Genomic DNA, 23,094 nt, shown 5'->3' on the forward strand with positions numbered 1-23,094 from the left:
GCCATGCAGATCAGTCCCCGCGCGGGCCGCCGGGAGCTTCCGCGTCACGACATCGCCGCCGCGAGTGTGCGCGACTGTTGTGTGAGCGCTGAGCGGAGGCAACTGACCGTGGGGCACGAGGCGCTGCGTGGGTGTATGGGGGGTACGGATGCGGCGCGGGGTGTCCGTGTGCTGGGGGTGTGCGGGGCGGCGTGGGGCGGCGCGGGCGCGGGTGTGAGGCATACTTACCTGGCAGGGGAGACACCATGATCAAGCAGGTGGTTTTCCCAGGGCGAGGCTCATCCCTTGCACTCCGGGTGTGCTGACCCCTGCGATTTCCCCAAATGCGGGAAACTCGACTGCATAATTTGTGGTAGTGGGGGACTGCGTTCGCGCTCTCCCCTGGCTTCAATGGTTAAAAGCAGAGCTCAGATGACTACAAACCGCGCTTGCACATCTGTGCGTTCACAAATCACCCCATTCTAGCAGAGCGGGTGCGTGGGTATCCCGCGAGTCCCCGATCGGCGGTGCTGCAGCCGTGCCGGAGCCACCGCGTCCCCAACCACACAGGCAGCTCCTTTCCGTGCTGATTTCCACTTGGCTCCTTCCGTGGGTTTGAGATCACGGGAACCCGTTCCCACCGGTAAACCCGGGCCCCGTGTCGCCGCAGCGACCTGAACCAGCGGAGCCCCACAGCGAGAGAACGAAATCAGAAACCCCCAAGCCAGACGTAGCAAGACCAGGTCTAATGTAACAAACCTGAGAGAGAAGCAGCAGCTGTGCGGGCCCTGGACACGAGGCGAAGCGGGGCGGCCGTGGCGGGCGAGCTGGGCGAGCGCGGTGTTCCCTGAATGAAGAGCCGCGTGACCTTTGCTGGGCAGCAGCACAAAGCGACAACGGGCACGGTCAATAAACCGGGTCAAGGAGCGACACCGGGGGCACCGGAGACCCCTGACGGACTCGATGCCGAAGAGGGACTGCCGGCACAGGGCGGGGCTGTGGAAATAACTTGAGTGGGATGCATTGACTACGCGTGGAAACGAAGGAATACGCAGTAGGTGCACGGAATAAACACCAAGAAGTGCGAACCGCGCACAGCCGGTCGGAGAGCGATCCTGGGAGCGGGCGGCGCGCGGCGGAAGCGCTGCTCCTCGCTCCTCGCAAACCGCCCTTGGCCCCCTGTCCGCGGCCGTTTTCCGGGACACGGCCCCTTACGGACACTCCACGGCACACCCGACCCAACAACACCGAACACCGCACTAACAACGGCCACAACGTAACAGAAACCTGCTTTTAACCACGCTTGCCAGGGGAGAGCGCGAACGCAGTCCCCCACTACCACAAATTATGCAGTCGAGTTTCCCGCATTTGGGGAAATCGCAGGGGTCAGCACACCCGGAGTGCAAGGGATGAGCCTCGCCCTGGGAAAACCACCTGCTTGATCATGGTGTCTCCCCTGCCAGGTAAGTATGCCCCACACCCGCGCCCGCGCCGCCCCACGCCGCCCCGCACACCCCCAGCACACGGACACCCCGCGACGACACCCGCGCACGCCCCACGCCACGCCCCGGACCGCGCCCCGCGTCTCGCCCGCACGCGGCGCCCACGCGGCGCTCCCCACGCCCGCGACTGCCGTGGTCGTGGCTCGAGGAGCTCCCGTCATGCCGCGCGGGGACTGATCTGCATGGCCACGCCCTACGCGCAAGGCCCCGCCCCTGCTCCTTCGAAACGGCTCTGCCGCCAGCGGCGCGAGCTGCATGGCCCCGCCCGTGCGCGTTCCCGGTTCGAGGTTCCCGGGCCGCTTCCCGGCTCGCTGCCTCTCCTCGTGCCCCGCGGTGCCGCTGTCACCGGCCCCAGCCGCACCCTCGGGCCTCCCGGGGACCCGTCCCGCAGCTCCGGGTGCGGTGCCGCGGCAGCCCCCGGGTCGGTGCTGCGTTGAGCTCCGCTCCGGCCGCCGTCCTGGCTCCTGGCCGTGGCCGCCCCTACGGCTTTGGCCCCTCGGTCCCGGCCGTGCTCAGCACCGCCCTGCGCTGGCCGGGGGTCAGCCGGCGTCCATCTGTCCTTGTCCCCGGGCTCCCACCGCGGAGCTGACACTCCCCAGAGGCCTCACAGGTGCCGGTGCCGCTGTCGGGCTCGGCTGCTCCTGCGCTGGGGGCAGCTGCGTGTGGCACGGGGTGACCTTTGCCTTTCTGTGCCCGCAGGCTCCCCTGCCACCACCGTGACCGAGCACAGGTCACTGACCGTGGTTTGTGACAATCCTGCCAGCTGCTGCCACACAGCCGGTGCATCCCACGGGGGCTGGGGACTCCCCCGTGTCCTGGATGCTGCTGATGTGTCCCCTGCTCTGATCCCTGGCCAGGGGCATTGTCCCTTGCTCCAGCTTTTGCTTGGGCACTGGGACCCCAAAGCCCGGGGTGATGCAGGTGTCCAGTGCCTCTGCCTCTGCCACTCCTGTGCCACCAGGTCCCCTGTGTACAGATCCCTTCTCGTGGTCTATGTCACCTCGGGCAACTCAGCTCCCACGGGGCTGCACCTGGCCCAGCCTTGTCTCAAGGGCTTGCTCATGGCTGCTCCCCCCATCACCCGTCCTGCTGACCCCTCCGCGCACCTCCCGCGGTGCCCGACCATGGCAGCGCCTCCCGCCCGCCCCGTGGGGCTCCCGGCGCTGTGGCCGGTGCTGGAGACGTGACAGTGACGCTGTCAGGACTGTCGCGGACGCGGCGGGCACGGGTGGACGGGCGAGCGCTCCGCGCCGCCGCCTGGTGGCGCTGCCTTGCGGGCGGGGGCGGGGCCATGCAGCTCGCGCCGCTGGCGGCAGAGCCGTTTGGAAGCGGCAGGGGCGGGGCCTTGCGCGTAGGGCGTGGCCATGCAGATCAGTCCCCGCGCGGCATGACGGGAGCTCCCCGCGCCACGACCACGGCAGTCACGGGCGTGGGGAGCGCTTCGTGGGCGCCGCGTGCGGGCGAGACGCGGGGCGCGGTCCGGGGCGTGGCGTGGGGCGTGCGCGGGTGTCGTCGCGGGGTGTCCGTGTGCTGGGGGTGTGCGGGGCGGCGTGGGGCGGCGCGGGCGCGGGTGTGGGGCATACTTACCTGGCAGGGGAGACACCATGATCAAGCAGGTGGTTTTCCCAGGGCGAGGCTCATCCCTTGCACTCCGGGTGTGCTGACCCCTGCGATTTCCCCAAATGCGGGAAACTCGACTGCATAATTTGTGGTAGTGGGGGACTGCGTTCGCGCTCTCCCCTGGCAAGCGTGGTTAACGACAGAGCTAAAAAATGATGGAGCTTCTGGGGTTGCTGCTCTTGAGGGCGTCCTTGCCCAGCCCCCGTCGGGTGCCGTTTCTCTGCGCGGTGTGGGAGCCCGGTCTCTCGCTGGAAGGAAAGGCGGGAGCCGTGCGAAGCGCGCGGCCCGTCGTGTCCGCGAGCACGTCCCGTCCCGGGCACGGGCAGCGGTGCCCTCAGGAGCCGGGGACGGTGTCTCCGCGTGCACGACGGGAACTACCGCGAGTGAGCGGCGGCGGGCACGCGAAGGCTCCGCCGTGTGTGAGAGCGGCCCGCGCGGGTCCGGCCGCCACGGCCACAGCACCCGGCTGGAGGAACCCGCCGCGACCCCCACTCCCAAGCAGAGCCTCACCAGGAAACCTCCTCACAAACTCCTCAACGACTCTCCCGGTGAGCATCAAGTCTGTTTTTAACCACGCAAAGCCAGGGGAGAGCGCGAACGCAGTCCCCCACTACCACAAATTATGCAGTCGAGTTTCCCGCATTTGGGGAAATCGCAGGGGTCAGCACACCCGGAGTGCAAGGGATGAGCCTCGCCCTGGGAAAACCACCTGCTTGATCATGGTGTCTCCCCTGCCAGGTAAGTATGCCCCATACCCGCGCCCGCGCCGCCCCACGCCGCCCCGCACACCCCCAGCACACGGACACCCCGCGCCGCACCCGTACCCCCCCACACACCCACGCAGCGCCTCGCGCCCCACGGTCAGTTGCCTCCGCTCAGCGCCCACGCAGGAGATGCGCAGACTCGCGGCGGCGTTGTCGTGAACGGGAGCTCCCGGCGGCCCGTGCGGGGACTGATCTGCATGGCCACGCCCCCCTCAGCGCCCCACCCTGGCGGCCCCGGCGCACGGGGGGATCCCCGCTGGGCCGAGCCCGGATCGCGGCGCCGCTGTCTCGGGGGGCTCCCGCTGTCTCGGGGGGCTCCCGCTGTCCCGGGGGCTCCCGCTGTCCCGGGGGGTTCCCGCTGTCCCGGGGGTTCCGGCTGCCCCGCCTGTGGAGCAGCAGCGGCCTCGGCTCCCCATGGGCCGCCCCGCGACCCGGCGGGGCACCGGCTGTGTCCCCGCGGGGAGGCCTCGGCTTGGGGCCACCGCTGCCGGGAGCACCCGGGCGGGGGGACCCGCCCCCCAGCCCCGTTCGCGCCCGGCTGCCGCACCCGCCCAGGCCGGGGCCACGGGAACCCCCCGCCCGCCCCGGCAGCAGCGGCGGGTGTTTGAACGCAGCCCGTCCGGGCAGGGTAACGGCAGCCGCCCTCTCCTCCCGCTCCCCCGGAGCTGGGGACACGCTCGGCCGGGAAACTCAGACAGCCCAGGCTGATCCCTGCTGGGGCAGCACCCGCCACTGCAGAGCAGGGCAGGGGAACGCTGCAGAGCAGGAGGACACCCCTATCTGGGACACCCCCTGCCCGGGACACCCCTATCTGGGACACCCCCTGCCCGGGACACCCCTATCTGGGACACCCCCTGCCCGGGACTCCCCTATCTGGGACACCCCCTGCCCGGGACACCCCCTATCTGGGACACCCCCTGCCCGGGACACCCCCTATCTGGGACACCCCCTGCCCATTGCAGGAGCAGCCCTGGCCCTCCCCCTGCTGCAGGGTCGGGGTGCTGGGCTGTCCCACACAAGCCCAGCTCAAGAGGCTGTTAGAGCCGCAGCCAGAGGATGTGTGGGCTGGGGACCATCACCAGAGCGTCACCATTTCCCTCAGGTCCCAGAGGAGGGGACCAGGGACACCCTTCCCTGCTGCAGTGTGGAGCGGGGCTGGGCAGTGCTGCCAGCGCAGCCAGGGGAAGCGCAGAGCTGAGCCGGGGTGACACGGGCCACGCGGGCTCCGCACACACCACAGAAGGCTGACGAGGTGCGTCAGAGGCCTGGTTTATTAGAGTCTGTGCAGCTGCCCCTACTGATCCACGTTCTTGACCCGCAAGACGACCGGCACCGAGGTGCAGGGGATCATGCCCAAGTCCGTGATGACCAGATCCACCAGGTCGGGCGGCGTCACGTCGTAGACCAGGTTGAGGAGGCGCAAGGACTTGTTCTCTGCCCAGCCCCCCAGCTGGGCCTGGCCCTTCCGGAGCACGACCAGGTCATCGGGATCGTCTGTGGGGAGAGGAGCAGCGCGGGATCAGGACAGGGACAGCAGCCCCCCCCCCAGCTCCGCAGCCGCCCCGCCTGCGAGCCCCCGGGCCAGCGGCAGCGGCAGCGCGGATCAGCCCAGCCCGCCTGGCCAGCAGCAGCGCAGGGAGCAGGACCCAGGTGGCAGGGAGGGGACAGAAACCGTACCCAGCTCGTTAGAGACAAAAGAGTCGGTCTGCACTCGCTCGCAGAACTTGTAGGTCTCGCAGCACACCAGGACGGGCACGTTGTAGGACTTGGAGACCAGCGCTATCTGGGACGTCCCCACCCGCGACATGACGGAGCCGTTGGCCAGGAGCGCGTGGGCGCCCAGCAGCACTTTGGACACCTGTCAGTGCGCAGGGATCCATCAGCACCTTCTATCGCGCTGCAGCCCCCCGGCGCCTGCCCTGCCCAGCACGGCCCCGTCGCCCCTCACCTCGGGCAGCACGTAGGAGATGGCGTTGATCATCACGTAGGTGCAGTGGATGCCCTTGCGCACCAGCCGGCGCAGCGTCTCCCGGCCCTCCAGTCGCGGCCGGCTGTCCACCACCACCACGCGGAACGCGCGGCCCTGCTTCGCGTGGGCGTCGCACAGCATGCGGTTCACCAGGGACGAGCTGGGGACGCGGGTCAGGGGCTGCCCCGTCCCACCGGGACGGCCGGCGCCATCGCCAGGAGGGCAGCCCAGGGCCAGGCTCCCTCAGCACGGGCTCCGGTGCTGGCCGGGCAGGTTTTGTGAGCTGGCGCGGGGTCTGGCCGTGGGACAGCGCTGACACCGCCCGGTGGCTGCAGCAGCGCAGCCACAGCAGGTCCGCGGCAGAGCCCAAACAGCCACGGCAGGTCCGCGGCACAGCCCAAACAGCCACGTGTCTCTCCGCGGCACAGCCCAAACAGCCACGGCAGGTCCGCGGCACAGCCCAAACAGCCACGGCAGGTCCGCGGCACAGCCCAAACAGCCACGGCAGGTCCGCGGCACAGCCCAAACAGCCACGGCAGGTCCGTGGCACAGCCCAAACAGCCACGGCAGGTCCCCGGTACAGCCCAAACAGCCGCGTGTCTCTCCGCGGCACAGCCCAGACAGCCGCATCTCACCACGGCACAGCCGGGATCCCGCCCCACTGGATGGGTCCAGGCAGAGCTGCCCCCGGTGCAGGTACCCGGGCTGCCCCTCCGACACGCTGCGGCCACGCTCGCTTCCGGGGCTCTCTCCCTGTCCTTGCACAGACCATCACCCCCCGAAAAGTGGCGTCTCAGCCCTGTGGAAGCAGCTCTGACCCCCCATCCATGACCACAGCCAGGGACTCCCCCTGCGCGGCTGACGGCTGCACTTAGAATCACTGAATTGTTTTGCTTGGAAAAGACCCTCGAGCTCATCGAGCCCAACCATAACCCACACCCATCACTGCCCCGTGTCCTGAGAACCTCCTGTCCGTCTGTCCAGCCCTCCAGGGATGGTGACTCCAGCACTGCCCTGGGCAGCCTGTTCCAATGCCCCACAGCCCTTTGGGGAAGGAATTGTTCCCAGATCCAACCTCAGCCTCCCCTGACGTGACGATCTTAAAGGTCTTTTCCCACATAAGTGATTCCATGATTCCACGATCACCCAAAGGCCCATCACACCTGGACTCTGTTTTGCCACAACAGCCTCTGGCTCCTTTTCCCAGCTCTGCTTCGGGACAGAGTCCCTCGAAAGAAGAACAAGCCTCCATATTTTTGCCTCCTGACACTTGTCCTTGCTGCGGTTCATTTAAAATGCCGTAAACAGCCGCAGCTGTTCGCAAGTGCTCTGTGTTGAAGAAGTGGTGAGCCTGGGTTTCCTGAAACCCTTCGCTGTGGACCCGTGCACGCGGCAGGGCCGAGCCCCGAACAGGAACGGCAAGCTCTCAGACGACCCTTCGGCACAGGCAGCTGCGCCAGGGCCCTGCCGGCACTGCCGGGGCGCAGCCAGCGCTGGGACAGCCCGGGCCAGCGGTGCGGGTCACCCGAAACCGCAGCAGCACGAACCGGGGCAGCCACAGGCCGAGTCTGGAGCGCTAACACAACCACGTCACTCAGCACTGGCGGTGTAAGGTGCTTGATCATACCCTCCCGTTTGTTCCTCTAATGAGCCTGAGGGCTCCAGCATCCCTGTCCAGCCTGTCCCACGCCTGGAGAAACCGGAACCACCCCAGCAGGACATGGCCCCACACGGGCCCGGCAGGGACGCCTGCACAGCCGGGACCGCTGACACTGTCGCCATGCACAGCCGGGACTGCCAACACCATCCCTGTGCGCAGCTGGCCCTGCCGACACCATTTCTGTGCCCAGCTGGCCCTGCCGACACCGTCCCCGTGCGCAGCTGTCCCTGCCGACACCGTCCCCGTGCGCAGCTGTCCCTGCCGACACCGTCCCCGTGCGCAGCTGTCCCTGCCGACACCGTTCCCGTGCACAGCCGGCCTTGCCGACACCGTCCCCGTGCACAGCCGGCCCTGCCGACACCGTTCCCGTGCACAGCCGGCCCTGCCGACACTGTCCCCTGCGCTTCGCAGACGTTTAATGTCCCCGTCAGCAGCTGCCAGGTGAAGGCTCTGTCCCCACCGTCTGATCTTCCCTCCCGTGAGAAAACCCTTCTGCAAGCCCTCCCCGCATTCACCCAGCCGCTCCACCTCCGCTGTTCTCTTACCATCCGTACACCAGGATCACATCGTTGTCGTTTATCTTCTCAAAGGCCGACCTCGAAATGGCCTCCGCTGCCAAAAGGATCTTCTCCCGCAGGTATTTGTCGATAGTGTCCTGCAGCTTCTCCTTCGCCTGGGGAGACAGTGCCGCCACGTGCAGTGTGGTGTCACCATGCCGCGGACACTGCTGTCCCTCATGGCCCGGCAGCACCGCGTGCTCAGGCACCGCCTTCCTCGGACAGTGGGACACACGGGACCCGCCGTCCCAGGGGGACACAGGGGACACAGGGGACGCCCCCTCCCAGCGGCACACAGGGGGCGCCCCCTCCCAGTGGGACACGGCGCCTCACCGCACGTCCAAGCTGCCACCAGGCCCTCCCCAGCTCCGTGCCCGATCTCCCCGGCATCTCCTTGGGTCAGTGGCTCCAGCCACCCCACGGATTTGGCTCAGACTCAGTGCAGCGGCCGCGTTGCCCCAGGGCCCTCGTGGCCACTCCCCATGTGGGCCACCACTTGCCCCGGCTCCTCAGCCAATGGGCTCCCATGGAGCTTTGTGCACAGGCTGTGGCTGCGTGCTGGAGAAACACGTTCTTCACCGTGACTCCGCCGGGGCTGCCAAACGGCGCTCTCGGTGGGTCGGGCAGCTCGCGGTGCCCGGCGGCCATGGCGCCCGTGTCCCCCCGCCGCGCTCAGCACCCCCTGCAACAGCACACGGCGCCTCCAGCCTCGGGAGTCGCCTCTTGGCACCGGCACGGCCGCTGCCGGCCAGGCCTGCAGTGCTGCCTTCACCGAGACCTGCGCACCTGCTGCGTCTGCTCCCGCATCGCGTCCCTGCTGCCGATGAGCTCCAGAGCCCCCAGCCCCACGGCACCGGCAGCCGGTCTGCTGCGGCACGCACGGCACAGGGGGGCAGCCCCGCTCAGCGCCGCCCGGGCTGCGGTGCTGACACCCACGGCCTCAGACTTCCAGGCTCTCCCAGCCCCGCTGCAGCGCTGCGTCCCAGCCGGGGCCGCCCCGCACTGCGGCGCCGCTCACCTCCTCCTCTCTCAGCGTGTCGGGGAGGCACGCGATCTCCTTCTTGAGGAACTTGATGGCGTTGCCCATGCTGGCTGAAAGGGGCCGGCACTGGTTCAGGAAGCTGCAGAGAGAAAACAGGCTCAGCCCAGAGCAGCTGGAGAGCAGAGGCAGGGACAAGGGGTGCGCGGGGCTGGGGGTCAGGGACAAGGGGTGTGCTGGGCTGGGGGTCAGGGACAAGGGGTGCGCGGGGCTGGGGGACAAGGGGTGCGCGGGGCTGCGGGACAGGGACAAGGGGTGCGCGGGGCTGCGGGACAGGGACAAGGGGTGCGCGGGGCTGCGGGACAGGGACAAGGGGTGCGCGGGGCTGGGGTGGGGGACAGGGAGGCAGAACCCAGGGGTATCAGAAGGTCAGCACAAGTCTGGGTGGACACGAAGCCAAAGGGGACCCACGGGGCCTGCAGGCCCCCTGCTCCAGCGGCGGGAGCCCTCACCTGATGTGCGGCTTCAGCTTGGCCACCAGGTCCCGTGACAGCTCCTCGTTGGGGGGCGTCGAGTAATCCCGGATCAGCTGCAACGATAGGAAGAGAGCGGGGGTTCGGGGCGCCCCGCACTGCTGACAACGGCCCCGGAGGCCGCAGACTCGGAACGAGCACACGGTGCAGCCTGGCGTGCGTTCACAGGACAGGGCTGCTCCAGCAGCTCGAACCCGCGGCGGCAGCACGGGGCCGGCCCTGGGCACAGCCAGAAGGAAGCGGCTGCGCGCAGACGCGGCCGCAGCGTCGCGGGCACGGGCAGAGCCACCTGCGCCCGGTGCAACGCTCCCGCTGCTTAGGGCACGGGTGGCCGCTCACGCACCTGCTTGAAGACTTCCAGCAGCGCGATGCAGCGGGCGTTGGAGCCGTTGATGATGCCCTGGGAGTACTGGAGGCCGAGGCGCACCACGGCCGGGTGAATGACCACGGAGGGGATGCTGCATGGCAAACATGAGCCAGCGGCCAGCGCTGGCGCCCCGCAGCCCAGAACAGCCAGCCCATGCCAGTCCCCAGCCCAGGGCGCTGCCCGTCGGCCCCGACGCGCTCTGTCACCAGAGCAGTCAGGGAGACCCGCAGCCTGACCCCGTGGCCCCAGACTCCGCGGACAGCCCTATTCCTGCTGCGGGCAGAGCTCCGGCTGCCACTGCTCCCGGAACCAGGCGCGGGGATCCCCGTCACCCCACCAAGCAGGTCCCATGCCAAGGACAAGGACACTCCTTCGCTACAGCCGTTTTGCAGCCAGGCCAGCTGAACCAGAGCCGAGCGACTGCCAGGGGCCAGGGCTGGGGAGGCCGCGCACCTCATCTGCTGCGTCAGTGGCTTCTTCCGGCTGTACTGGTGCAAGTGGGAGAACAGGTTGACCTTGTTGCCGTAGTCCTGCCTCAGAGGGACCTGCAGCCGAACACGCGAGGCCACCATGCGGCCCTGCTCACTGCAGCACCACCGGTCCCACCGCGCCCGCGGCCCGACCCCGTCGCCCCCACACCTGCTGCCGCTCCAGCTTCTTGGCCAGTTTCCTCTGGGCAGCAGGGTCGTCCACCTGCACGTGCTCCGGCAGCCGCTTCACCACTGCGGGGACAGCGGGGACAGCGCGGGGGCGGCGTGAGGCGGGGGTGAGCTGGTGCTGCCCCGGCACGGCCCCCCGCCCCGCTGCGCTGCCCGAGGGCTGGGGAAATGCACGGCAGGGCAGCACCCAGGGCCCCGTGGAGGGATGGGACAGGACAGGAGCCCCTGTGGGCGACCACCCAGCCCCCGGCCCGTGGTGGCGGCGGCGTTACCAGACTGCGGCTCGGCGGGGCTCAGCCGGGGCTTGGCCGCCGGGGCTGCCTGACCCAGCTCGGCTCTCTTGGCCTGCTTCTGGGCCCGCTCAGCCTCCTGCTTGGCCCGGCGCTCTGCTCGCAGCTCGGCTTTGCTCTTGCCCCCCGGGGGCTTCTCTGCGCTGCTGGGGCCATCGGCCGCGGCTGGGGGGGCCGCGGGGTGAGCAGCTGTGCGGGACATGGAGGGGGAGTCTGTGCCCGGCCCGCAGCGCCAGGCAGCCCGGGACACCGGGCACCCGAGGCGGTGAGACCCCGCCTGCCCTGGGGACAGGGGCGCTGAGGCGCACGTCCCCCAGCGCCCGCCCCCTGCGCAGCCGGCACGGGGACCAGCGGGACAGGCACTGGGACCAGCGGGACCGCCCCGCGTCCGCGTGGGGAGGGGACCGGCCGAGGTGCGAGGACGGAGGGGCAGGGAGCCGGGACACCCGCACGCCCCCGGCCGCAGGGCGCTCCTGTCTCGGGGCTGTTCCAGCGGGGTCCCCGAGTCCTCACCCCGGGGCTGCTCGGGCTCCGACGGCGTCCCAGGCTCCGGGGGCTCGGCCGCCGGCCCCTTCTCGCTCCTCTTCTTCTTCTTTTGCTGCTTCTTCTCCTTCCGCAGCTGCAGCTTCTCCTCCCGGGACAGCTCCGGGGCCTGCGGGCACAGACCGTCAGCGACCCCCGGCCCCGGCCCCCCGCCCCGGCCCCGGCCCCGCGCCCGCCCCGCTCACCTGCTGTCCCGCCGGCACCGGCGCGGCTGCCGCGGGGTCCGCACCTGGAACGAGGGGAGCGTGAGCGGCTCGGGCTGCGGGGCCGGGGGGAGGCCGGGTGGGTGCCGAGCGGCGGGGGGCGCGGGGTCGCAGCCCCGTCCCGTCCCGGCCCCGCACTCACCGCCCGGCGCGGCCCGCTCCGCCATGGCGCCTGCCGCCCGCCTACAGCGCCTCCTGCCGGCCGGAGGGCGGCGCCGCGGCGGCCCCGCGTGCTCTGCCGTGACGTCAGCGGCCCTGCATGACGCGCAGTGACGTCACCCCGCGCCCGGCGGGGCCGCTCGTGTGCCGCGCTCCCCCCGCTCCCGGCGCGGCACGGCACGGCACGGCGGGGCGGGCGGGGGTCCGCACCGGGCACGGCGCTGTCCCGGGGGTGGGCGGGACGGCCGGGCCCCGCCGGGGGCCGGGCCGAGCCGGGGCGGGGCGGGGCGGGCGGCCGGGCCGGCCCCGGCGGGCGGTTCCGCCGGCCGCGCCATCGCGGGGCCCCCGCGGGGCGGAGCGGGGAGCGCCCGGCCCGAGATGGCGGCGCGCGGCAGGTAGCGGGTGCGCGACCCGCCCGGTACCGGCCCTGCCATGCACTTCTCCATCCCCGAGACCGAGACCCGCGCCGGCGACGGCGGCGCCGCCTACGTGGTGAGCGGGGCCGGCGCGGAGCGGAGCTGTCCGGCGGTTCGCGGCAGCGCCCGGCGGGGCCTGCTCCGGGTCCGCTCTGCCCCGCCCGGTGCGGCGGCGGGGGGCCCGTGCGGGCCAGGCCGGGCGAGGGGGGCAGCCCCGCCCGCCATCCCCCTCCGGTCCCGCTCCCGGGCCGGGCGGCCGTCCGACCGCCCCTGCACCCCGGGACCGGGAGGATCGCGCCTGGCCTGGCGGGCTCGGGGGGTCATGGGGTGCGGCTCTGAGCGGCCCGACCGTGCCCTGCGCCGGGGCGCTGCGGGCAGGGCCCGGCTCATCCCGGACCCGGCTCATCCCGGCCCCGCTTCCTGTTTTGCTGGGAGCGCCGTGACCGCCGCGGGCCGGGCAGCGCCTCCGGGAGCGGGGCCGGGCGCCCGGGAACGGCGAGCGGGCGGGGCCGGGACCCCGGGGCCAGGACCCCGGTGCGCGGTGCGTGTCCAGCCCTGCGCTCCCTCCGCTGCCGCTCGGGGCTCCGCTCCCCGTGTCCCCGTGCGGGCTGCAGCAGCACAGCTCGTCTGCCCCCTGGGCCGAGACCCCGCTCCGGGGGATGTCCCTGCCCGCTCAGGACGCGGTGGCGCGCTGGGACGCGGCTGCAGCGGGAGCTGCGGGGAGGGCTGCGGGGGGGCCTGCTGGTCACACGGGGGTCGGAGGAACAGCGGCGCCCGACGCGTGTTCAGCCCCATGCCGCCCCCTGCACTTTGTCCCCAGGTGCTGCGGTGGCTCCTTGGGTGGGGAAGATCTTGTCCCCCGTGTCACAGGAGAGCTCGTTTGCAGCCCTGGCTCTGGGCAGGAGCTGGTGACCCTGCGAGAGCCCTGAGCGCTGCCTGGGCCACCCAGCATCTGTCCTGGTGTCCTGGGCCTCCGCTGGGACCCTGGGCAGCAGCCAGTGCCCAGCCCCGTGGGGTCCCCTGCAGCAGGAGCGGGTGTCCTTGTCCTCTAACCTGGGGACACCCATGTCCCCGGGGCCTCAGCTTGGCTCCGCACTGTCCCCGTGGCAGGGCAGCTGCAGGTGTCCGTTGGACACGTCCCTTGGACGCGCTGGTACTCCCTGAGCAGTTTTTACTGTATCCGCTGAGCTGACGCGTTTTCGGAGGAGCAGCAAACGGAAACCCGTCAGCACGTAGTTGTTCTTATCTGTGCGAGTCCCGGGTATTGGGTCCAGCCTCTCGCAGCCCTTGGCTGCTGGCAGCAGCTCCTCCTGGTCCCGGCTGTGCTGGGGCTGCTGCCGCGTGTCCGTGGGCAGCGTGGGGTGCATGGGGTGCTGCCCCAGGGCTGGAGGGGTCCCCGTGTGCAAGGGAACGCTGCGGAGCTGTGTGCTGGGCGGCTGCTGCCAGAGCCCCTGCCGCTGCAGCCGGGCTTGGTGCCTGCGGGGTGAAGGGGCTCCCGCAGCCATGCCCAGCCCGGCTCGGGGCACAAGGGGGCAGGATGGTCCCAGTGTGTCCTCGGCAGATGCTGAGCTCTGCTGATGGGAGGGGAGGGCTGGGGGTGCCTTTTTCCCCCCTTGCTGGGGCCCTGGGGAGCGCTGGGCCGTGTGGGGGCTCCTCGGGGTGGCCTGTGTGCCCTGGCTGGGCTGGGGTGCTGGGATGGGAGCAGCGTCTCTCCCCGCAGGCCTACAACATCCACGTGAACGGGGTGCTGCACTGCCGGGTGCGCTACAGCCAGCTCCTGGGGCTGCACGAGCAGGTAGGGCCGGACGCGTGCCGGGCTGGTGCTGGGGCTGCCGGGGCACCGCGGGCTGGCTGCGCGTGTGTGCTGCCCAGTGTGGGGCTGGCTGCGCGTGTGTGCTGCCCAGTGTGACCCACGGCACCGCCGGGGCACCGCGGGCTGGCTGCGCGTGTGTGCTGCCCAGTGTGACCCACGGCACCGCCGGGGCACCGCGGGCTGGCTGCGCGTGTGTGCTGCCCAGTGTGACCCACGGCACTGCTGGGGCGTTGTGTTCTGTTCCTGAGCGTCGGGTGCAGCCGCCTCTCCTGCTCTGTGGCCTCTGTCTTGGTTCGCGCAGCTGCCGGCTGCCTGTTTGGATGAGGAGCAGTGTCGAGCTCTTGCTCCCCCAGGCAGAGCCCTGGAAATGCACTGGGGTGGGGGTCAGAGCAGGCCCCGGGCCCCCGGACGCTCCCGCAGCGCTCTGCTCTCTTCCCAGCTGAGGAAGGAGTATGGCGCCAACGTGGTCCCCGCCTTCCCCCCAAAGAAGATCTTCACGCTCACCCCGGCAGAGGTGGAGCAGCGGCGGGAGCAGCTGGAGAAGTACATGCAGGCGGGTAAGCCGGGTCTGCCCCGCGCTCGGCTCACGGTCCCCAGGGTGCTGCCCCGATCCTCCTCCCCGCACTCTCCGTTCGCTGCGGGCCATCTGGCTCCCCCAGCCTTGTTCCTGGGTGTCAGCCAGGGAGCAGCGGTGCCACCAGGGCTGCTCCTGGGTCCCTGTGCCGGCAGAGGTGGGGACCTGCTGGTGCTTCTGCCCCGTGCGTGTCCTGCACGCAGCACGTGCTGGGCCTGTGTGCAGCCGAGGGGCCGCGGGCGCACGGGCGCTGCCGTGGGTCCCTGCTCCTCCCCACGTAACAGCAGCTCCCCGCTCTCCTCCCCCAGTGCGGCAGGACCCGGCGCTGGGAGCCAGCGAGACCTTCAACAGCTTCCTGCGCAAGGCCCAGCAGGTGTGGGGCGGCAGGTGTGGGGCGGCAGCCCAGGCGTGGGGCTGTGGGTGGTCTGAGCGGTGTGGGGTCAGTGCCAGGGTCTGAGCGGTGTGGGGTCAGTTCTGGGGCTGTGGGTGGTCTGAGCGGTGTGGGGTCAGTGCCAGGGTCTGAGCGGTGTGGGGTCAGTTCTGGGGCTGTGGGTGGTCTGAGCGGTGTGGGGTCAGTGCCAGGGTCTGAGCGGTGTGGGGTCAGTTCTGGGGCTGTGGGTGGTCTGAGCGGTGTGGGGTCAGTGCCAGGGTCTGAGCGGTGTGGGGTCAGTTCTGGGGCTGTGGGTGGTCTGAGCGGTGTGGGGTCAGTGCCAGGGTCTGAGCGGTGTGGGGTCAGTTCTGGGCTGCCGGGGGTCTGAGTGGTGCGGGGGCGGCTGGCGACGGAGGGGCCGGCGCTGACCCTGCTCCTCCGCAGGAGACGCAGCAGATCCCCACGGAGGAGGTGGTGCTGGAGGTGCTGCTCTCCAATGGCCAGAAGGTCAAGGTCACCATTCTCACTTCGGACCAGACAGAGGACGTGCTCGAGGTGCCAAAGCTCTTGTTCTCCTCCCGCGGGTTCCGTGGTTCCCCATACGCAAGGAGTCCCTGGGCCGGCACCCTCTGGTTGCCTCGGGTTGAGGGGCAGTGGAGGGTGTGCTGGGTGCTCCTGCCCCTCTCTGCGCCCACATCGACGCCCAGAGGCCCCCAGCTGTTCCGTGGGGCAGCGATGCCCCGGGCCCCACGCGTCCCCTCCCCGGCCCCGGTGCTGCCGTCCCACTGTGGGAGCCCCCAACACGCATGGGCTGGCTCCGCGCGGGGCCGGGATCAGGAAGTGCTGACTCTGCGGGAAGCCGTGACCTCCTGCTCTCGTCCCAGGCCGTGGCCTCCAAGCTGGATCTGCCGGATGAGCTGATCGGCTACTTCAGCCTCTTCCTGGTGCGACAGGCCAAGGACGGAGCTTTCTCCTGTGAGTGGAGCGGTGGGGCGGCCCCACGGGCTGCGCTGGGACGGGGGACCGCGGTGCCTTGTCCCGGTGCGAGGGCTGCGCTGGGACCGGGTGTCCCTGCCCCGGGGATCTCGGGGTCCCTGGCCGCGGGGGCTCCCCCCGCCCGAGCCGCTGCCGAGCCGCCGTGTCCCCGCAGTCGTGCGGAAGCTGCAGGAGTTTGAGCTGCCGTACGTGTCCGTCACCAGCCTGCGCGACCCCGAGTTCCGGATCATCCTGCGCAAGAGGTGAGCGGCAGGGCCGGGGCGGCTCGGGGGCTCCCCGCGCTGCAGAGGGACCCCCGCGGGTGCTCTGGCCCCCAGGAACATCCCTGGCTGTGCGCCGGGGGACCCCGCTGCCCCGTTTCCCAGCCCGGCCCTTCCTGCTCCAGAGGGCAGTGGGACATGGTGGCTGGTGGCTACCGGGTGAGCTGGCCAGAGCCAGCCCAGCACCTCGTCCAGCATGGGGGGCTTTCTCCCCGTTGCTGCTGGGAGCTGGGGCGCAGGCTGACGCGTGTGGTTCCCTTCCAGCTACTGGGACTCCTCTTACGATGACGACGTGATGGAGCACCGCGTGGGGTTGAACTTGCTGTACGTGCAGGTGAGGGTCGGAGCGGCCTGGGTGGGGGGCAGCGCCCCAGTGCGGCTGCGCGGGGGCTCCGGGCCCACCTGCTCACCCCCGCTGCTGCTCGGTAGACGGTGTCAGACATCGAGCACGGGTGGATCCTCGTCAACAAGGACCAGCACCGTCAGCTCAAGTCCCTGCAGGAAAAGGTCTCCAAGAAGGAGGTAGGGAGCGCGGGATGCGGTGGCGGCGCGGTCCCAGCACGACGGGCACGGCTCCCGTGGGAGCAGCTGGTGCCGCCCTGGCTGCCGGTCCCCGGCTGAGCCGCCCGGCTGTGCCCGCAGTTCATCCGCCTGGCGCAGACCCTCAAGTACTACGGCTATCTCAAGTTCGACCCCTGCGTCACCGACTTCCCCGAGAAGGGGTGCCACGTCGTCGTCAGCGCCGGCAACAACGAGCTCAACTTCCAAGTGCGGCTGCCGAACGAGCAGATCAAGGAGGGCAGCTTCAAGGTGACGCGCATGCGGTGCTGGCGGGTCACGTCCTCGGTGAGTGTCACCTGCCCGGGGGCCGGGAGGGCTCTGCTGGGACCCAGCTCTCCCTGTGCAAGGCGCCGGCTGCGCTGCCAGCCCGACCGGCCTGGGGAGCCTCTGCGTTGTGCCGGGGCCGAGGGGCCGTGTCACGTTTGAGGGGGCGCTGCCACGCGCACCGCAGGGAGGTGCAGGCTGGAGAGAGCTGGCAGCGCGCCCAGCGCCCGGCCGGGCTGTCCGCAGGGACAGCGGCTGCTTTCCCTCGCTCCGGCGCCCCCGCGTTCAGTGCGCGTCCCCGCAGGTGCCAATGAGCAACGGTCCCTCGGGGAGCAGCCCGGGCAAGGCCGAGGTGAAGCTGGAGTTGGCTTTTGAGTATCTGATGAGCAAGGACCGGCTGCAGTGGGTCACCATCACCAGCCCGCAGGTAGGGCTGCCTGGGGCCGGGCCCGGGACGAGGACGGGGGCTCGGCGGGGTCTGGATCAGCGCGGGGTGTCGGGAGGGTCGTGGGGATCACGGGACTCTGACGCCTCTCCTGTGCAGGCCATCATGCTGAGCATCTGCCTGCAGTCCATGGTGGACGAGCTGATGGTGAAGAAGTCTGGGGGCAGCATCCGCAAGGTGAGGGCTGGGCTGGGGGTGTCTCGGGGCTGGGGTCTCATCCTGTCCACACGGCCTGCCAGGGTCTCACTGGGCCCGGCTGGAGGGTCCCCAGGGATGCTGCGGGGACCCCGCGCTGAGCCCCGCTCCTCGCTGCAGATGTTCCGCCGGCGGGTGAACGGGGCCCTGCGGCGCTCGGACAGCCAGCAGGTCGTGAAGTCACCGCCGCTGCTGGTGAGCGGGGCCCTGCGCCGCGGGGGGGGCAGCGCGGCCACCGGCTTCATGGTGTGTTGGTACCGGAGCCCGCCGTCCCGGAGGTGCCTCTGTCCCCTGGGCAGGGCTGTGGTACCACTAGGGGAGAACGGGGCTCTGGACTTGTCCCCGGGAGCAGGACATGGGGGAGGGAAGGGCTGGTGGGCTCATCCCAGAGGGTGAGCGGTGGCCAAGGGCAGGGAGATGGCCGGCGGTGGGCAGGGTGGGCAGCGTCCTGCCGTCTGACCACGTCCTGCTGTCTGACCACGTCCTGCCGTCTGGCCGTGCTGTCCTGCAGGACTCGCCCGACGCCTCCCGGGAGCCGATGGCCAAACTCTCGGTGAGTTGCGAGGGCACACGGCGCTGTCACCCGGGACGGGGGGAGCAGGGCCCTCCCTGACCCCCGCCCTGCCCTCAGAGCAAGCTCACCTCCGTCAGCCTGCGCGGGATCAGCCACTCCAGCTCTGCCGGCGACGTGGGCGCCAACGACTTCCACGGCAACTACGCTTTTGAGGGCATTGGCGATGAAGATCTGTAGCGCCCCGTGCCAGGACAGCACCGGCCAGGCCCTCGCTGAGGAATGTACGACCTGCACACAGGTTGCGATCAACGTGCCTCTCACCCGCTCCGCCGCCCCCTCCCCGGCCCCCGCTGGGGACAGGCAGGTCCCGCTGCCCGGGGGACACGGCCACGTCCCGCCGCTGGCTCCGGCTGGGAGGGGGCTCGTTCCCGGGTGGCCCCAGGCCTGGCCCTGGCGCAGCACCGCGGGCCTGGCCCAGTGCGGGGACAGAGCTGTCCCCTCCCCCGCTGCCTCAGGCGGCTGGGGCCGCGCTTGGTGGCATCGGCCCGGTGGCACCGAGCCCTCAGGGGCTCCGTAATGCCAAATTAGCGTTTAGGTCTCTGCTCGAGGTGGCGCAGTCGCTGTCTCCGGGGCGCTCGGCGCAGAGCCCCTTCTAACCCGCTCGTAGGCTCCAGCGTAATCTCAGCTTGTAACCACGTATCTGCTGCTGCTCAGACCCACCGGAGCATTAACGGACAGTAACCGATGTTTACACACTGCGATGATGATTAAAATGGATCCTGATTGGTACCGCGCTGTCTTTGGGGTGGCCGCTGTCCCCCTCCTGCGCCTCGCCAGCCCCACACGGGCCTCCTGAAGCAGAACAAGGGCGCCGGGGAGAATCGCAGATAACAAAACAGACTGTTTAATGCTTTTATACACAATATAAATTACACCGACTGGCATGGCAGCAGCCATGGAGCCAGTCCTGCCCCCTGCCCCCCGGCAGGGGAAGGCTCCGGCAGGCGGGACAGGCAGGGACCGTCCCCGGGGGCCTGGGGACACAGCCCGCCCGCCGGGGCAGGGACCGCGCCTGGCACCCCAGTCCCCGGTTGTGGGTTGGCCCTGCCGGGCAGGACGGGGCTGCGGGAGCCCCCCGCGCACCCTGTGTAAGGCAGCCCGCGCCCATCCCTCCCCCGGGGAGAGCAGGATGGGCCCCCACCGGTAAGTGCTGCTCAGGGCAGGGCTGTGCCCACGGCCGGAGGGGCCAGGAGCGGTTTGACGTCGCGTGGGCTCACCCAGCTCTCGGCTGCGTGGCCGTGGATCTTCTGGTGGCGCTTGTAGTTGTCCCAGTGGCCGGTGGTGTAGGAGCAGTACCGGCACTGGAAGGGCTTCTCGCCCGTGTGCCGCAGCATGTGCCGCTTCAGGTTCATGCTCTGGTTGCAGCTGTAGCTGCAGAGGCTGCACTGGAAGGGCTTGTCGCCCGAGTGGATGCGTCCATGGCGCTTGAGGTTGGCCAGGTTGCCGCAGGCGTAGTCGCAGAGCTGGCACTTGTAGGGCTTCTCGCCCGTGTGCACCCGCTGGTGCCGCTTCAGGTTGTCGAGGTGCGCGGAGGCATAGGGGCAGAGCGGGCAGACGAACGGCTTCTCCCCGCTGTGCGTCTTCATGTGCCGCGCCAAGTGGTTGGGGTAGTGGGTGACGAAGGGGCAGAGGCTGCAGGCGAAGCCCTTGTCCCCGCCGCCCTTGCGGGGGCTGGCGCCCGGCTCGCCCAGCACGGCCAGGCTGCAGCGCCCGCACACCTGCTCGGCCAGGCCCTCGTCCTGCACGAACCCGTCGTCCAGCACCAGCCCGCACATGCGGCACGTGAAGGGGAAGAGCAGCTCGGGCAGCGCGGCCGCCGCCTCGCCACGCAGCCGGGCGCAGCCGGGCAGGAAGGGGCCGGGGCCGCTGCCCACGTGCAGGCTCAGCTCCGGCAGCAGTGGCTCTGCGGGACAGACGGACACAACGGCGTGTGAGCGGGACAGACGTGACAGGGCCTGAGCGGGACTGCGCTGGCCGGACTCAGCTCCGCGAGGGGCCCGGCTGGGGGCGACAGGACCCGCACGGTGGAGGCCGGCGGCACGGGGTGCCAGGCCGGGCACAGGGGAGGCCGGCGGCACGGGGTGCCAGGCCGGGCACAGGCCGACAGTGGGATGCACACCCTGCCCCCTTCCCTGCCCCAGGGGCTCTCCCGCAGCGTCCACCCTGCACGCCCTTTACCTGGGTCCTTGTCGCGGTGCGGGCCCTCGCCCTCGGGCAGGCGGTGGCTGAGCATGTGCCGCTTCAGGTTGCGGCTCTGGTTGCAGCGGTAGTCGCAGGCGGCGCACTGGAAGGGCTTGTCCTGGCTGTGGACGCGCTCGTGGCGTTTGAGGTTGCCCAGGCTGCTGCAGGCGAAGCTGCAGCCGGTGCAGCGGTACGGCTTCTCGCCGGTGTGTGTGCGCAGGTGCCGCGTCAGGTTCACCAGCTGTGCTGAGGCGTAGGCGCACTGCGGGCAGGCGAACGGCTTCTCCCCGTTGTGCGTCTTCATGTGGCGCTTGAGGTGGCTGGAGTAGTGGGAGGCGAAGGGGCAGAGCTGGCAGGAGTAGACGATGCGCTGGCCGCGGGCGGCCTCGCCGCCGGCGCACTGCAGGCAGCTCTGCCCGAGGCTGGCGGCCGGCGGCAGCCCGCACCGGCGGCACGGCAGCGCGGCGGGGCCCGGCTCGCCCCCCTCCTCGGGGTCGCTCTCCACACTCAGGCGCTGGTACCCGGAGGCGCAGTCGTCGTCGCTCAGCGCGTACGCCGGAATGGCCACCTTCCCCGCCAGGCCGTCTGCTGGGAGGACGTGGGACGGGACAGCGTCAGCGCGGCCGGGGGGCTCAGCCCCCGCACCTCTGCCACCGCCCACGGGGGCACCGCGGCCGGAGGGACCAGGCGGCTGCGCCCACCCCAGCAGCGCCCGGTGCCACAGGAGCCCCCAGTGCGCACAGCGGCTGAGGAGCCTCAGGGCCACGACCGGCCCCGGGTCCCGCTGCCGGGGCTGTTCTGCGCAGCCCGGCAAACCCTGTCACCCCCTGCGCTGGCTGTGCCAGACCCGGCATCGTGAAGGGCAGGCAGCGAGGGGCATGGGGGGCGGCCGGCACCCCCGGTGCTGCCGGGCTGGCAGGGGACGCAGCAGGAGGGTGGCGGGAGGGGCGGCTGCCGTGGCACTGCCTGGGCCCCTCACTGCCACTGCCCCAGCCCTGGGGACAACAGCTCCTGCCGTCACAGCCAACACCGCAGCACCAGCCCCGTTGCACCGGAGAACAGACCTGCCCAGCCCCGCTGCTGCCCGCGGGGTGAGCCGGGCCAGGTGCTCAGAGCCACCTGCAGCCCCGTCCTGCAGCCCCTGTGCCCCAGGAGGGGACAGGAGCGGCCCCTGCCCTGTCTGTGCCCCAGATGTGTCCTCAGGCTGGTGCTCGGGCCAGAGCGCAGTGACACGCAGCCCGAGCCCTGACAGCGCCAGCCCTGGGCTGTCCCTGAGCTCTGGGGTCCCCTTTGCTGCCCCCGAGCTGCGGGGTGAGGCGGCTCCCGTGCTGCCCCTCCGGCCTGAAGCGCTGACACCGGCCCGGGCACCCTGCAAGGGCCATCGCCAAGGGGACCCCAGCGCAGCCTGCAGCGTCACGGCTCCCGGAGCTGTTCCCCGGTGGCTGTGCTGTGGGGACAAAGCGGCCCATGGGGCGAGGACCAGGACAGCCAGTAACGGCTGACACCCCCGGCACCCCCAGCGGATGCTGGTGCTGCCCCGGTGCTGGAGCGGGCAGGACGGGGCTCCTGCTGCACAGAGCGGCTCCCGGCCCGGAGCAGACCCCAGCGCGGAACCACCAGCCCGGCAGCCGGGACCGGGAGCCAGAGCTGGAGCTGCCGGCACAGCCCAGCGCGGCCACCGGGAGCCCAGGCTGGGGCGTCCGCGTCCCGTGTCGCCCACCGCTCGCCACCGAGCGCTGCTCCCGCGGCCCCGGAGGCCCCTGGAGCGGCGGGGCCGGGGAGCAGTGGCTGGGGGGCGGCTCCGGTCCCGGCCGTGCCGAGGGGCAGCAACGGGACGAGTCCCCGCTCCGGGGGCAGCCGAGCGCTGTCCCGGGGGAACCGGGAGAACCGGCCGCTGGGCAGAGCCGTGCGGCGGCTCTGGGGACCCGGTGGCGGCTGCAGCGTGTCCGGGGCGTCCCCGGAGCAGCCGCGGGGCACGACGAGCCCGGGGCCCGAACGGAGGGAGCGCTCGGGGGCCGGCACCGAGCACAGGCCGCCGGGGCCTCACCCGCGGGCCGGGCCCGGGGCAGAGCGGCCACCGGGCGGGATGGCTCCGGGGGGCGGCTGCGGGCCGGGGCAGCCCCGGCGGGCCGGTACCGGCCGGGCCGCGTCCCCGCTGCCGCCGGGCCCGGGCACGCACCTGGCGGTCCCTTCTCGAAGGCCAGGCCGCGGCCCAGCAGCAGTTCCCCGGGCAGCACCGGCGCCGCTCCCGCCGTCTCCTCGGGGCCGTCCTGGGCGTCCGCTGCAACACACCGAGCGCCGCGGGTCACGGCCGGGCCGCCGCCGCCGCCCCCCGGCCCCGCCGCGCACTCACCCTTCACCGGCTGCGGGTGGCTCTGCTTCCGCCGGGGCATCGTGGCGGGCCCCGGCCCGGCCCCGCCGCCCGCCCGCCCGCGGCCCGCCAGCCGCCCCCGCCTGCCCGGGGCGGCCCCGCCGCCCCGCCTCGACCGGACACTTCCGCTTCCGGCCGCCGCGGGGCCGGGCCGCTGCCGGAAGCGGGCGCGGCGCCCCGGAAGCGGAGCGGGGCCCGGAAGCGCGCGGGGGCCGCTGCCGCCCGCGTCCCTCCAGGCGCCGCCGGGTCCGGGTCGGGGTCCGGGGTCGGAGGTCCCGGGTCCCGTGTCC

General features: G+C 71.4%; 3 protein-coding genes and 4 non-coding genes across 8 annotated transcripts; 3 read left to right on the forward strand and 4 right to left on the reverse strand.

Annotated features, from left to right (window-relative positions):
- Positions 1-220: 220 nt before the first annotated feature.
- LOC136100694 (U1 spliceosomal RNA) lies at positions 221-384 on the forward strand. Its single transcript, XR_010651231.1, has one exon. It is a non-coding gene; the product is annotated as a U1 spliceosomal RNA (small nuclear RNA).
- A 902-nt stretch (positions 385-1,286) lies between these two features.
- LOC136100693 (U1 spliceosomal RNA) lies at positions 1,287-1,450 on the reverse strand. The gene has a single exon (XR_010651230.1). It is a non-coding gene; the product is annotated as a U1 spliceosomal RNA (small nuclear RNA).
- Positions 1,451-3,060: 1,610 nt separating this feature from the next.
- On the forward strand, positions 3,061-3,224 carry LOC136100691 (U1 spliceosomal RNA). The gene has a single exon (XR_010651229.1). It is a non-coding gene; the product is annotated as a U1 spliceosomal RNA (small nuclear RNA).
- Positions 3,225-3,683: 459 nt separating this feature from the next.
- LOC136100690 (U1 spliceosomal RNA) lies at positions 3,684-3,847 on the reverse strand. The gene has a single exon (XR_010651228.1). It is a non-coding gene; the product is annotated as a U1 spliceosomal RNA (small nuclear RNA).
- Positions 3,848-5,118: 1,271 nt separating this feature from the next.
- Positions 5,119-11,870, reverse strand: EIF2B4 (eukaryotic translation initiation factor 2B subunit delta). Of its 2 annotated transcripts, XM_065833966.2 has the most exons (13): positions 11,768-11,870; positions 11,608-11,651; positions 11,393-11,531; positions 10,862-11,068; positions 10,570-10,652; positions 10,384-10,475; positions 9,907-10,021; positions 9,543-9,619; positions 9,070-9,172; positions 8,040-8,167; positions 5,814-5,994; positions 5,543-5,723; positions 5,119-5,359 (listed from the first exon to the last, which is right to left on the reverse strand). In XM_065833966.2, exons 1-13 carry the CDS (start codon positions 11,790-11,792, stop codon positions 5,160-5,162), a joined length of 1,575 nt encoding a protein of 524 aa, XP_065690038.2. In that variant the 5' UTR covers positions 11,793-11,870; the 3' UTR covers positions 5,119-5,159. The 2 variants fall into 2 exon arrangements, with proteins under 2 accessions (XP_065690038.2, XP_065690039.2); XM_065833967.2 differs by lacking the exon at positions 10,862-11,068.
- A 239-nt stretch (positions 11,871-12,109) lies between these two features.
- On the forward strand, positions 12,110-18,981 carry SNX17 (sorting nexin 17). The gene is made up of 15 exons (XM_065833968.2): positions 12,110-12,276; positions 13,921-13,995; positions 14,453-14,570; positions 14,896-14,960; positions 15,402-15,512; positions 15,842-15,932; positions 16,108-16,195; positions 16,478-16,547; positions 16,643-16,735; positions 16,856-17,059; positions 17,343-17,465; positions 17,583-17,660; positions 17,799-17,873; positions 18,190-18,231; positions 18,310-18,981. The coding sequence occupies exons 1-15, from the start codon at positions 12,217-12,219 to the stop codon at positions 18,427-18,429; spliced, it is 1,413 nt and encodes a 470-aa protein (XP_065690040.1). The 5' UTR covers positions 12,110-12,216; the 3' UTR covers positions 18,430-18,981.
- Positions 18,982-19,259: 278 nt separating this feature from the next.
- On the reverse strand, positions 19,260-22,841 carry ZNF513 (zinc finger protein 513). Its single transcript, XM_065835681.2, has 3 exons — positions 22,613-22,841; positions 20,431-21,021; positions 19,260-20,155 (listed from the first exon to the last, which is right to left on the reverse strand). Exons 1-3 carry the CDS (start codon positions 22,824-22,826, stop codon positions 19,407-19,409), a joined length of 1,554 nt encoding a protein of 517 aa, XP_065691753.1. The 5' UTR covers positions 22,827-22,841; the 3' UTR covers positions 19,260-19,406.
- Positions 22,842-23,094: the final 253 nt, after the last annotated feature.

This window comes from Patagioenas fasciata, chromosome 3 (assembly GCF_037038585.1).
Source record: "Patagioenas fasciata isolate bPatFas1 chromosome 3, bPatFas1.hap1, whole genome shotgun sequence".
Classification (NCBI taxonomy): Eukaryota; Metazoa; Chordata; class Aves; order Columbiformes; family Columbidae; genus Patagioenas; species Patagioenas fasciata.

What these genes read in the sequence shown, in the direction of transcription:
- EIF2B4 (XM_065833966.2), bottom strand. Translation starts at nt 11,792, where the DNA reads ATGGCGGAGCGGGCCGCGCCGGGCG. An exon ending in GGAGCGGGCCGCGCCGGGCG is followed by an intron (nt 11,652 to 11,767) that starts GTGAGTGCGGGG and finishes CCCTCGTTCCAG; the next exon opens with GTGCGGACCCCGCGGCAGCC. An exon ending in ACACGCTGAGAGAGGAGGAG is followed by an intron (nt 8,168 to 9,069) that starts GTGAGCGGCGCC and finishes CTGTCTCCCCAG; the next exon opens with GCGAAGGAGAAGCTGCAGGA.
- SNX17 (XM_065833968.2), top strand. Translation starts at nt 12,217, where the DNA reads ATGCACTTCTCCATCCCCGAGACCGAGACCCGCGCCGGCGACGGCGGC. An exon ending in CGGATCATCCTGCGCAAGAG is followed by an intron (nt 16,196 to 16,477) that starts GTGAGCGGCAGG and finishes GTTCCCTTCCAG; the next exon opens with CTACTGGGACTCCTCTTACG. An exon ending in CTGGGGGCAGCATCCGCAAG is followed by an intron (nt 17,661 to 17,798) that starts GTGAGGGCTGGG and finishes TCCTCGCTGCAG; the next exon opens with ATGTTCCGCCGGCGGGTGAA.
- ZNF513 (XM_065835681.2), bottom strand. Translation starts at nt 22,826, where the DNA reads ATGCCCCGGCGGAAGCAGAGCCACCCGCAGCCGGTGAAGGGTGAGTGC. An exon ending in CTTCGAGAAGGGACCGCCAG is followed by an intron (nt 21,022 to 22,612) that starts GTGCGTGCCCGG and finishes ACGTCCTCCCAG; the next exon opens with CAGACGGCCTGGCGGGGAAG. An exon ending in GCACCGCGACAAGGACCCAG is followed by an intron (nt 20,156 to 20,430) that starts GTAAAGGGCGTG and finishes TCTGTCCCGCAG; the next exon opens with AGCCACTGCTGCCGGAGCTG.